This window comes from Perca fluviatilis, chromosome 17 (assembly GCF_010015445.1).
Source record: "Perca fluviatilis chromosome 17, GENO_Pfluv_1.0, whole genome shotgun sequence".
Classification (NCBI taxonomy): domain Eukaryota; kingdom Metazoa; phylum Chordata; class Actinopteri; order Perciformes; family Percidae; genus Perca; species Perca fluviatilis.
The window spans coordinates 27714690-27726853 of NC_053128.1; the positions used below are offsets into that span (position 1 = coordinate 27714690).

The 12164-nt window shown below is 38.5% G+C and overlaps 2 protein-coding genes across 4 annotated transcripts in view; one reads left to right on the forward strand and one right to left on the reverse strand.

Annotated features, from left to right (window-relative positions):
- LOC120545358 (secretory carrier-associated membrane protein 1-like) overlaps nt 1-4491 on the reverse strand; it is a 16352-nt gene extending 11861 nt beyond the window's left edge. Inside the window, exons 1-2 of one of the 2 annotated variants that reach the window (XM_039779588.1) lie at nt 4226-4491; nt 71-228 (exon numbers count right to left, since the gene is read on the reverse strand). In XM_039779588.1, the coding sequence (XP_039635522.1) occupies nt 71-73 (3 nt within the window). In that variant the 5' untranslated portion in view covers nt 74-228; nt 4226-4491. The remainder of the gene's footprint in view (nt 1-70; nt 229-4225) is intronic. The other variant, XM_039779587.1, reaches the window with a different exon arrangement.
- Nucleotides 4492-5507: 1016 nt separating this feature from the next.
- Nucleotides 5508-12164, forward strand: part of ap3b1a (adaptor related protein complex 3 subunit beta 1a) — a 63810-nt gene continuing 57153 nt past the window's right edge. Inside the window, exon 1 of one of the 2 annotated variants that reach the window (XM_039779591.1) lies at nt 5508-5830. In XM_039779591.1, coding sequence (XP_039635525.1) covers nt 5700-5830 — 131 coding nt within the window. In that variant the 5' untranslated portion in view covers nt 5508-5699. Of the gene's footprint in view, nt 5831-11247; nt 11991-12164 lie in introns of those variants that run through there. The other variant, XM_039779590.1, reaches the window with a different exon arrangement.

The window sequence follows — 12164 nt, forward strand, 5'->3', positions numbered from 1 at the left end:
AATTCATACTTCTGCATCAGGCATCAGTTAAGCAACATTATCAAACGTTTCTTTTTATTAATAAGCTTACCATCAGCTGCTGTCAGTCATGCACTAGTTTCATTCAAATTGCTGCTCAAGATCAACATCCAATCTGCGTACTCCTGCAGTGCTATCCTTCTCCAGTCTCAGTGCAGTCCTCTCGCTGTCTCCCTGATTCTTAAGTTTCTGGGAGCATCTCTTCCTCTGCTAACACACACACACACACACACACACTTGTCACCAGACCAGGGTCATACATTTTTCAGGATATGTTGTGTTTAAAGTTTAATGTCGCCCTATTGCACACAGCCAAACGCTCACATGCATATTCACCAAGTTTTCACCTTGAACTCTATAGTTACAAAAAGGTACAAATTAGGGCTGCTCGATTATGAGAAAAAAAAAATAAAAATCATAATCACTTTTGGTCATTGGCGATTATTTAACACGATTACTCAATGACTTTTGGAAAGATGTTGCAATTACTGAACTTAAAAAAGTTACACAAATCAACATAATACTTTTCCCATTTGAACTCCCCCCCCCCATTCAGAACACAGGACAAAAGAAGCATTTAAGTTGCAAAACGTAATGTGCAAAATCGATTATTCTGTTTTGGGATCATTAAGAGCTGAAATCGTAATCGCGATCAAAACTTTTTGGGGCTTTTCCGCCTTTATTTGATAGGACAGCTAGGTGAGAAAGGGAGAGAGAGAGAGAGAGAGAGAGAGAGAGAGAGAGAGAGAGAGAGAGAGAGAGAGAGAGAGAGAGAGAGAGAGAGAGGTCATGCAGGAAATCGTCACAGGTTGGATTCCAACACTGGACCTCTGCGTCGAGGCATAAACCTCCAAGTATATGTGCGCCTGCTCTACCCACTGAAGTAACCCGGCCACATCGCGATCAAAACTTTGATTAACTGCACAGCCCTAGTACAACTCCAATAATCCACCTGTTGCCAACTGCCTGTGTGAAAACTAATTTCATAGTTATGGTTGTATTAGTCTCGTTGTATTACAGCGCTGTGGAGGAGGGTCTGGCTAGTCCACACAGCATTCCGGGATGGGGAAAAAAACGTGCTCTGGTTTATTGCCATTTCTTCAAACCAATCACAATCGTCATGGGCGGTGCTAAGCACCGGGAAAAGCTGCGGTGCCGCTGCAAAATAGCCTCGGGAAGGAACTTGTTTTGGTGGAACGTGTGTACGTTCAAAAGTTGTTTTAGTCGTGCAACAGAAAACTCAGCTTGGACAGATAGTCTAGCTAGCTGTCTGGATTTACCCTGCAGAGATCTGAGGAGCAGTTAACCATAGTCCTCACAAATCCACCGGAGTTTAAAATGCCAAGACAAAGAAAGCCCAAGGTAACGGATATCCGGCCTAAATGAGTGAAATCGGGCGGAATTTCCGTTGGCAACGGAGCAATCCCGGAAGTGGAACGTCAAGGACTAAGGTTGTATCTGTCATGGCCCTTATGTAGCTGGAAATAAAACAGGCGTTGTGCTGCATAAGCAGGTGCAGAAGTCCCTCTAGCTGATGACACTTTATCTAAGACTTCAGCGCTTTGCCTACTGTACTGTATTTGACGGTAACACACCGCTGGGGCAGCAGGGGGAAACCCAGTTGGGGTCCATTCTCTGTGCGATCTCTACCACCTAATTAAGCTGCTAAAACGACACAATGTGACATCTATGCTTCCTTCTGTGATTTCATTAACTGACACGGGAGCTTCATTTGTGTAATAAGCCCACATCCAGAGAAATAGGCAAAAATGGAATGAACAATCTATGCATGAGTGGGAGTGATAAAGATTTAGCAGCAAAAGGACCCAGCGGGTATCCTAGCACCACATGTCGCCATGACAGCAACATATGATTTCATGAAGTATTGAAGATAGCTCAGAGAAGGGGGACAAAGCTCCATTTCTCCCCAGGCGAAGAAAAAGAGAGTGTGAGCCAAAAAATGACAGAAAATTGGCAGAGCAGCAGGGGTTCACTAGTCATGTCAGTATGTTAATGAGGCCCCATGAATGATTTACTTTCCATGCGTCTGTACAGTCAAACTGTGCCGTCAGCATCTTCCACCGTCACACACTGAGAGAGCAAGATGGTGGAATGCCTTTCCTGCGAAACATTACAGCCTCTAAAATGGGAGAAATCCTGTATTGTAGCCATGTACTCATGCACAGGAATATCTGTGCCATGATGTTTTAACCACGATATACTTATTCAATCACCAGAACCTGAATTGGCTGATCCCCTGACTATTCATTTTATTAATTTGTATAACAAACAAACGGATGTGCTGATTACAGCTTTAGAAATGTGAAGACTTTTGCTTTTCCTTGTATCACATATTTAAAAAAAAATGAACAGGCCTACTTTGTTCTGTTTGGTGAGGTAGACAATCTTTTTAATCAGTTCCGGCAACTTATGAAGGACATCAACATGTTACAGACCACGTGGGTAATCTAAAACAATAGGGCTGCAACAAATTACTATTTTATTATTGATTAATCATTTGGTCTATAAAACATCAGAAGAAAAGTCAAAATTGCCCATCACAATATCCTAGAGCACAAGGTGCCGTCATTCAGTCCCAAACCCCCCAAACTATTCAATGTATTATCATGTAATAGTTAGACCAAGAAAAGTTGTGAACCTGGAACTAGGGCTGGGCGATATGGAGAAAATCAAATATCACAATATTTTTGACCAAATACCTCGATACCGCAACAATATTGTAGTGTTGACTATTGGTGCTTTCACAAAATATTTACACAATGAGATTTGTGATAAATAATCATCAGTAATGTGGATATAATGACTAAGTGGCTAAAGGCAAATAATAGAACAGTTAACAACAGTCTGGTAAGTTCAGAAAATGACATCACTTTACTGTAATGCAGCCTTTAAAAACAGGAAAAGACACCACTTATGTCATATCACGATATCCAAAATCTAAGACTATATCTAGTCTCATATCACGATATCGATATAATATCGATATATTGCCCAGCTCTACCTGGAACCATCAAATGATTGGTATTTTTCCTTTAAAAAGTACTTATTATATGATTACTATATGATTAGTCAATTATACAAAATAGTTTCCAAATAATTTACTTTGGATTATTCGTTTAATTGACTCATCGTTGCAGCTCCAGTATTATTATTTTTTTTTTAAAGTGACAAAAATGTCAGGATAAGCTTTTATAAAGTAGGGAAAAACAACAAAAAGCACAGAGAAAAAAAAAATCGACCAAAACATCAGGAAAAGTTACAAAAACGTGGTAATAAATTACAAAAACGTCTGAAAAAAACAACACAAGGGTTAACCTGACATGAACACCATGACAGGCTTGCTGAGGGAGGAGGCACTGAAGAGCACATGATGAAACGCATGTTTTCACCATGACAAGACACTGTTACCAGAAGGCTGCCTATAGTTCAATGCCTGAATAAAGCGGACAGCATAATGAAGGCATGGCAGAGAAAAAGAAGTTTGTTATGTCCTCATTTACTTCTCTGTTTTGGGACAAACAAACGACTCAAATTCTTGTGCCTATTTAAATTGTATCTATGCAAGAATCATGATTCAAATCCTGCAACTCAGGTTGAGTTATTGTTATCATCCATTATTGGGATCTAATCTAATAGAAAATCAATGTGATGTCCAATTAAATCAAACAAGCATGAAAACATGAACAACATTTGAACAGCAGTTTAGTGCAACACATATGTGCATGTTCCCTTTAAAAATGTCTATAAAAGGAGGGGAGGGGGGAAAGACAGGTGGAAAGTTAAAACTGAGGGTGCAGATAGGGTATCATAAAGGGTATCTTGACAGGGTATGAATAAAACAACATACTCCCTGCTGAATCAGAAATAACACCTGTTGTATCACAAGGAACGCTAGCACAAGACATCAAGCTAGCTAACACAACACTGCCTGGTCCCTTTACATGTCACACCAGAGTGTTCCAAAGTGTACCATTTCTGATTGACCCACTGTAACTAAAGCCTGTAAACAAGTGAATTCATGTTTCGCTAATTGCTGCTTTTACTAGTATTAAACTCAAGTAGCTTCATCACAGCTGCTTAGCACAACAATACGTGCCTGGCTTGCCTGGCTTAGTAACGTTGTTATCAATGTGAAATAATGCAGAAGCTAATGCTAATGTGGCTAACGTAGCTAGCTAACGTTTACCTGAAATGGGTTGCTGATCTCCGGGTCCGCGAACGGGTTTCTGTCGAAATCTGACATTGTCCTATAAGGATGATTTTCCGTTAAAATGTTGTCTCAAAACTAATAATTATAAGCAAAGTTAGAAAGCTAGCTACTTCCAAAAAACCCGACTCGCTTTGAGGCAGAAGCAAGAGATGACACACGATAGGAGGTGAAGTCAAGACAGTGTTGACTGTTTCCAGAGATACTACCGCGGTGAAAGATTGGTCACCAGCAGCGGATCACAGGCGACACAAAGGATATGTCAAGCGGAAGTAAAGAAACGTCACGTCACATTGAAAGTCTCCTGGAAAATGTTTTTTCTTGGACTCGAATGACACATTTATATATTGTGTAAAACTAATCATAATATCAAAATTGACTGTAAAAATATAATTTTATATTTTGAACATGAGAAATATAACATTGAATTCATTGTAATCGTATTACTTACATTTGGTAAATTTTACTTACAAAAGTACATTAGCTAGGACTTTTAAAGACTCTCAAACTTATAAACACTAAAAATACTAACAAAACTGTCGAACTGTACAGTAACTCTTTATAAAATAATAGTGTATGTTTTTTGTCTCTTCTTGTAACTCTGTATTATTGAAGTCTATTTATCCCCATTTTACTTTTTTATTAAAGATATTGTATTTATTTAAGGTCAGTTTCTTGTTTTCTTGTTTCTTTGGATCATTACATTGAGTTTGTGTCTGAAATGTTTACAATAAAGGTGTTGAAAAAAAAGTGTTTTCTTTTCAAATGTTGAAGAGATGTACACATTAATGCATCCAATAATATAATATATATTATTCTGAAATGGATCATTTTGCATAATGAGTAGTTTTACTTTTGGTAGCGTACTTCAAGTATATTTTAATACCTTTAATACTTTTGTACTTTTACTCCAGTACAATTTTGAATGCATGATTTTTACTTGTAACATAGAATTTCTGCACTGTGTATAATTGTACTTCACTTTATTTACTGTACTTTATTATTATTCGGTTATTTTATCTGTTACACGTTAGAAGAGTACGCAATTTTTGTTCACTTTCTTCTTTTCTGATAAGAACCAGTGTGCCGTTGTTACCTTGGCAACACTAAGGCTCTAGGGCGTTTTGAACATAGAACTAGACATACTAAACCGGACGTCAGTTACAGGCACTAATCCTCTAGCAAACGATCATTGTCTAGATATTTTATATCTATGTGGCCTTCGCAGCTGAAGCCCTGTCATGTGACACCAACTTGTCCAGCTCACACTTCCGCTACTGCGTGTAAAAAAAAAAGTTGGGTGAAATCTCGGGGAAGTTTGTCTTTGCAGGAACTTTATACGCTACGTTACACTAATTACACTAACATTTCCTTACTTTTATGAGCAGCTTAAAAGCCGGAAGAGGAGCAGAATATACATTTACTTCTCGTGGCACTCGTTTAAACGTTGAGCATGTCGACGACCGTCTCGTACAATGACCAAGGAGGAGCGGAGGCTGCAGTGGAAGCGGGGCTGGAGAGCACCCCGACCACCTCCAGCACCGCCGGGGCTGCCTTTGGACTTTTCAGCGCTGACTTTAAAAAGTAAGCTAGCTTAGCATGTGTTCCGTCTGCAGCCAGTGTTGTTTATATGTGGTAAAGTTAGACGGTTATGGTGAACTTTGTGCGGTTAACTTCCAGTGTAGCTGACTTGAAAAGAAGCCAGCAGCATCAACAAGCTAGGCAGTGATGGCGACTGACTGTTAGCTGTTTGCCATTGCACATAAACTGTCAGAAGAACTGTCCGAATTGTCCGTGTTTTAGATGGCTTTCTGGGGCGTTTTCTATGCTGTTTTGTTCTGTTTTACTCCTGTGTATACAACGCAGCTATTCACAAGGTAGCCCACTACAGAATACAGGTACAGACAGAAATATACTTGCTTTGTCTTGTTTATTTTGATGCCAAATATCCTAAATTGCACTGTTGAGAACTGGTAGTCTTCCTCCATTGAGGTTGGCATGGTTGGCTCATAATATTCAGGAGCAAAACAGGTTTGTATAAGTCGTGTGATTTGAAGTGGGAATTGAGTCCTTTGTACTGCACAAACTATAATGTGATTTAAAGTGTCAATTCGCCAAGAAATGACTCTGCAAATCCCTGAAACATTCTGGTGTCCAGGTGATCAAAAACTGGAATACTTGTTAATATTCATGTGTTTACATTTGCCTGGAAAATATAAGGCGAAATGGACTATTTTAGGAGTAGGCTTATGCACTCTTGATTTCTCTAGTGTGTGTGTGTGTGTATATATGTGTGTGTGTGTATATATATATATATATATATATATATATATATATATATATATATATATATATAATGTATATGTGTGTGTTGTTGCCAGTGATTTATGAATGTTGTTGGAGACAATGAAGGTCTGAAGATTTGATTGTGAAAGTTGTGCATGTTGGGTTTCAATTTAGCTTTAACCATTTTATTATAGTATTGTTTGAAAATGTTTATGCAGCACTTTGGCTCTGGCTTTTATGAATTGATGTTCTAACTTAATCAAAACAACAATGACTGAGTATAGTCTTCTCGATCGGCTTCAGTGAACAAATCTTTGACCAGTTCAGTGAGTCTGTAATCAGTTTACAGAGTGCTTCATACAACATTTACAGTAGGGATTATTTTCAGAGAGTTAGCAGAAATGATACTAAGTCTTCAGATTGAATGGCCCTCACATTTATGTACAGTATTATTAATAAGCAAACAGAAAGTGTCCCTTTGGAGAATGAAGGTGTTGAGCAGATGCTGCAGAGCAGGCCAACACTGCAAAGTGAGCTTTTATGAATGAGTGAGAGTCTTACTTTCTTTTTTTCAGAGGTCAAATTTCTGTCAATCCACATATTGACAATCAAATTTAATTTTACCCCACAATATTGAAAACAGCCTATTACCAAAACCCTTGTGCACTTTATTTCATATATCATTATGCTGTGGTTTGAACCAGCATCAAATGAGCCACCATGTTGTTACTATATGGAATATATAATCTACATCTCAGCCTGCAGGGGAATTTGACTTACAAATACATGACTTATCTTGCTGACTTATCTAGGCCTTTTAGTATATGAGGGTGTGTTTCATCTTCAGCATAAAATGAATGATGTATTGATGACATTAAGTGCTCTAACGCTGTTTAGCAGTTATATGCAGACAGACTACTGTTGTGGATCTACAGCCAGGTGACCAGTGGTTTATTTATGTTCAGTATCACGTTGTACGTAATACACAGGGAGTAATTCGATGAATTCAAATTCTGTGACAAAACTTGACATTTTAATACATTCACACGAAATTGCTCAGGTGAGAGAGAGGATTTTTTTGATGGCTATGTAATAGCGGGATTGAATTTTGAAAGCAAAATGTCTTTGGTTTGACTTAGAGATTTGTTTTATAGGCTTTTATATAAAGGAGCATAAGGCCTGTTTAAATCAGTCTGTAAACCACCTGTGTTAAATGCTTAGCCAAGTGACTATCTGTGCTTTATTACCTTACCCGGGTGTGGAAGGATTAAGGAAAAGAGTGATCTGTACTGTAGTTTACATATATTCAGAGTTTAAGCCACTAGCATTTGTCAAAACGTGAGACCCTTTGGACCTAATACACCAAATTAGTTTATGATATAGCCATTCAGGGGAAACTGTCAAATGCCTTAGAGAAGAAGAAGTTTACTAGTTTCTATGCTAACTTCATGTCACGGTTACTTTATACATCAGCTTGTCAACCATGTTTAATCAACCTTTCACTTCTATAAAACTGAAACTGGATTGTCAGCATGTTTTGAGTTTTATCTCAGAAACCTGCCACTAGAGGGCAGCCAACCATCAGTGGAATCATCCACTGCATGTTGTAATTTCTTGTAAAATCAGTGATTATGGAGCTTATCTACACTGGTTTAATGCTCACTAAGTGGGTGAGAAGAAGCTACACAACACACCAGCTCCACATGTGTAGATTTTAGCTCCCCGGTCAGTTTTTTTTATAACATAAAATAAAGGCTTTTATGTGTTAATTCCAACAAGAAATGTTACTAAATGTCCTGAAATCGGGCAAACATTTTTGTGAGGTAACACCACAGCTGCTCATTTAGTTCTATTATTCCCTCCGGCAGGATTTTGTCATCATGGTATTTTGATGATATTCTTTTGCCAAAGTGTTAAATGTTGCTAAGTATCCTATTAAGCTGTCTCACATGACCATCTACCCAGTTAGGCAAGGCTAGGTCATATGTTTTTTCTGCATCTAGGCCAAACTGGGAAGACCAGAAAGAAAAGACAAGGACATGATGCTTCGGTTTGCACGTCTGTCTGACACAATCCACAATGCCCAAGACTGTACATCCCAAGATGGGCCTGTACAAATACTTGTATCCCATACAATCCTCAGCATGCATGTTGGATATTTAGTTAAATGAAGTTAGCCTCAACTTGTTTCCAGTTTAGGATTGAGAGCCTGTTCTGCTAAAGTTTAATCAAGTTTTTGTTATTTGAAAATTCCTGAATGTTGTCACATGTGAAGGGCAACATTCCTGCATTGTTCTGTAGACTTATAGGCCTCTTCTTACTGACTGAAAGCTCTGTGCCAGGCATATAAACATGTGCCTAATTTATTATCTGTGACTAAAGAGATATTTCACTGTGGCTGAGCGGTTTGGTTGTATTTATTTTTTGTATTAGCAGTTGTATTTGAGCTGCATTAAAATCTAGGATTATGGATCTTTAACTTTATTTTCAGAAGAGGGTTATTATCTATATTTATGTTGGCCTATTTGTTGATAGTGTCCTGTCCAGGGCACATTTGGCTCTCATTCTCCAAGTAGAAAGCAGTCGTACTGTATTTTAACCAAGAGGCACTGCAAAAATCTTTATATAAATAAATTATAGATACATTTAGATATTGCAAGAATGTGCCAATTGTTATGGTGTAATTTGCTAAAACCTTTTTGAAGTATCCCAACCCATGAAAAGTTTATTTTCCTGCATGTGCTTTATCTTATTTACAATCCTTTTTTCTGCTTGCTCACCATCACTGCCAAACCTTCCCTTTGGCAAACTGGCGAAGAGGTGATTCCAAAATATTTTAACAGGAACTTGCATATTTTCCCAGGCTTCTTGGCATGCTTGGTCAAACCACAGCTACACCATTGTAATTTGAGATGATTTAGGAGGTCTGTGTGAGTTATTCCTTTTCTGACATAAACAAGCATACCGTTTTTGTTGTCTGAGTTTTATAAAGGCCCGACTTTATCGTAAACATGCTCTACTTCTTAGACGATGCATCTGTTAGTTTTGATTTATCAAAAGTTGCAGAAGAGCCTGCTTGTTTTGTCAACTACTGTTTCAAATCCAGGATGAACTTTGAATCCCAACTTTGAATCCAACATGGATGAGTAGTCCTTAAAGTACTCAGAAAAAAAGAATTTTGAACAATTAAAAAGCTCCAGCTCCAAGTTTCTAAATGGATCCTGTTTTGAGATTGTTTTGGTAGTTACAGAGAGTAACTTTGGAAAGGAAATTTGGAAGGGGGGGTGTATTTTATTTTATTTAAGTATGATCCATTGATTTAAATGGGGCAAAGAATGTGACTGCATTCCTTCCTTCATTCATTTGTTAATGAACAGTGCAATACAGTCGAATGTTCAGACCACATCATTTTTCTGTGCCTTCTTTGAAAGTTAGTTAACTATATTAACCAGAGTTTCCTTTAGTCATTAGTCAAATTAATTCTGAGCCATACAAACTAGTTGATCCAATGTGTTATTTTCACTCAGGCACATGTTTGTTCAACTACCTAAACTTCCTCTTCCCTCTGACCTTTTTTATTGGCAATGATCTGTAGAGTAGTGCCAGTGCAAGATGGATTCAGCATTTTATTTAAATATACTAAAGATGGAATTTTTGTTTTTACTAAAGTCCAAAAGATGAGATGGTGATGAGACCAAAGTAACTGCTGGCTAATATAGCTGACATCTACATGGATGGTTGATGGAAGTTGATGACTAGTACTCGTACAGGTTAATGGATGAAGAGATGGGCTGAGGACCTTTTCCAGAAAAATGCCTACCCTTCTTAATGGATACATTTGCGTGCATAAACAACAATAAAGGTTCTTGTAAAGAATCTTTCAAGCCAAAATTGTGTTGAAATACAAGAGCTGAAATAATGATCATTAAATCAAATTTGTTTTGTCTTATAACATATAACATCATGGCATTAAATGAGATAGATACACATGTGGCACATTTGTAATAAACATTGATTGAGTAACTGCCATGGGTAAAGGATATTATTATAAAACTCATCATTGAACAGAAAAGAGGAAAAGAGCTCATATCCAGCCCAAAGTGATGCAGACATTTGGCTTTTTGGAGCCTGGAAAGATTGAGAGTGATTTAGTTGTGTGGCTAACTTGGAGATTCTTTTCACTTTGTTTTGCACTCAAAGTATTTCTGATTTAGTATATTAAACTTTAGAAAAGAAAAACCTGCATACCATACAAATAAGGAATACTTATTTAAGATGTCATTAGATGTTTTCCTGCCCTGAGCTGTGCTGTTTTGGTTCTCTCTCACTACTCTCATGGGGTCATTTTCAGCTTCTGTAGACACATATTAGACACAATTGTTTGTGTGATTTATTTATTAGCTTGTCAAAGTGACTAGAATAGTCGTTGGTTATGTTAGCAACTTCTTCCCAAAGAAAGGGGTAAGAAGCACATTCTGCACCCTCTAAAATCCTTTTGCAACATTCACATCTTAAAGGGTATTTCCTGACATTCAACGTTATCTTTGATGTAGGCCTGTCCTATTGGCAGCGTACAGTATGTGCTCTCAGCGGCGTCAAGCTAAAGTGGATTATTGTGCAGTGGAGGTGATGAAAAGTAGCACAGTGTTTACCCACCAGTGTAGATAAGGCCCTCCTTTTTCCCCTAGAGGGAAGTGACTACAGGCACAAAGAGACAGAGTAGCATGCAAAGCCAGGAGGCAGGTAAGATAGCCTAGTTCCCAGAGGAAAATTTACATGTATAAGAGAGAGTAAGAAATTAACAAGCGACCACAGCTGACCAGCAGTTGGTGTCCGAAGGAACGTGGGCTACAGCAGACTGTGGACAGTGGACTACAAGGAGAGCGGTCCCACCCGAGTGAGCAGGCACTACCCTTAAGCATGAGTATGACTTGCCATAAGCAGAGCTGATGAGGCATCTTGTGACTTTTTTGCCCAAGAGAAGAGGAAGGGAGTAGTGAATGACCGGCACAAAGCCAGTGAAGCCTGTGCTTTTTTCCACTCTCCACAGCTTTGACAGTTATGAACAAGAACGAGTTAAGAAGACATCTGTAAATAGAGCCAAGAGAACAGGGCACACAGCCTGAAGGAAAGTAATTACCACAGCTCAGTTTCACTCTTGAGTTACTTAAAATACAGTCAGCTGGGTTTGTGGACTTTGTTCCTTAGACGGCGCACACACACACACACACACACGCACAGAACGAGCACTGGTTGTTGAAGTGTTTTTTGGACTGCTGTGGAGGAAAGCCGGTATGGATGTTGGTTTCTCATCTTTGCGCTCTGAGGCAGTGGGAGCCATGAGGATGGCGCTGGTGTCTGCGGAGAACTTACAGCTCACTCTGAAGTCTGAGCTCAGTCAGGAAGAACGGGCCCTGACACACACCAAGAGTAACCCCAAGGAGACACACAAAGCCGGGTACTGTAGTAAGATCACTCACAGCACTCTGATGGAGACATACAGTAAACTGTTTTTTTTTTACTCTTATTTCAGGTTATTTCCTCATAACATTGGTCCGCCGGATTCTTGTTGTTTGTCTGTTCAGTGACTTAAAAAATAGATACATTTGGATATAACAAACTTTAAAATCAT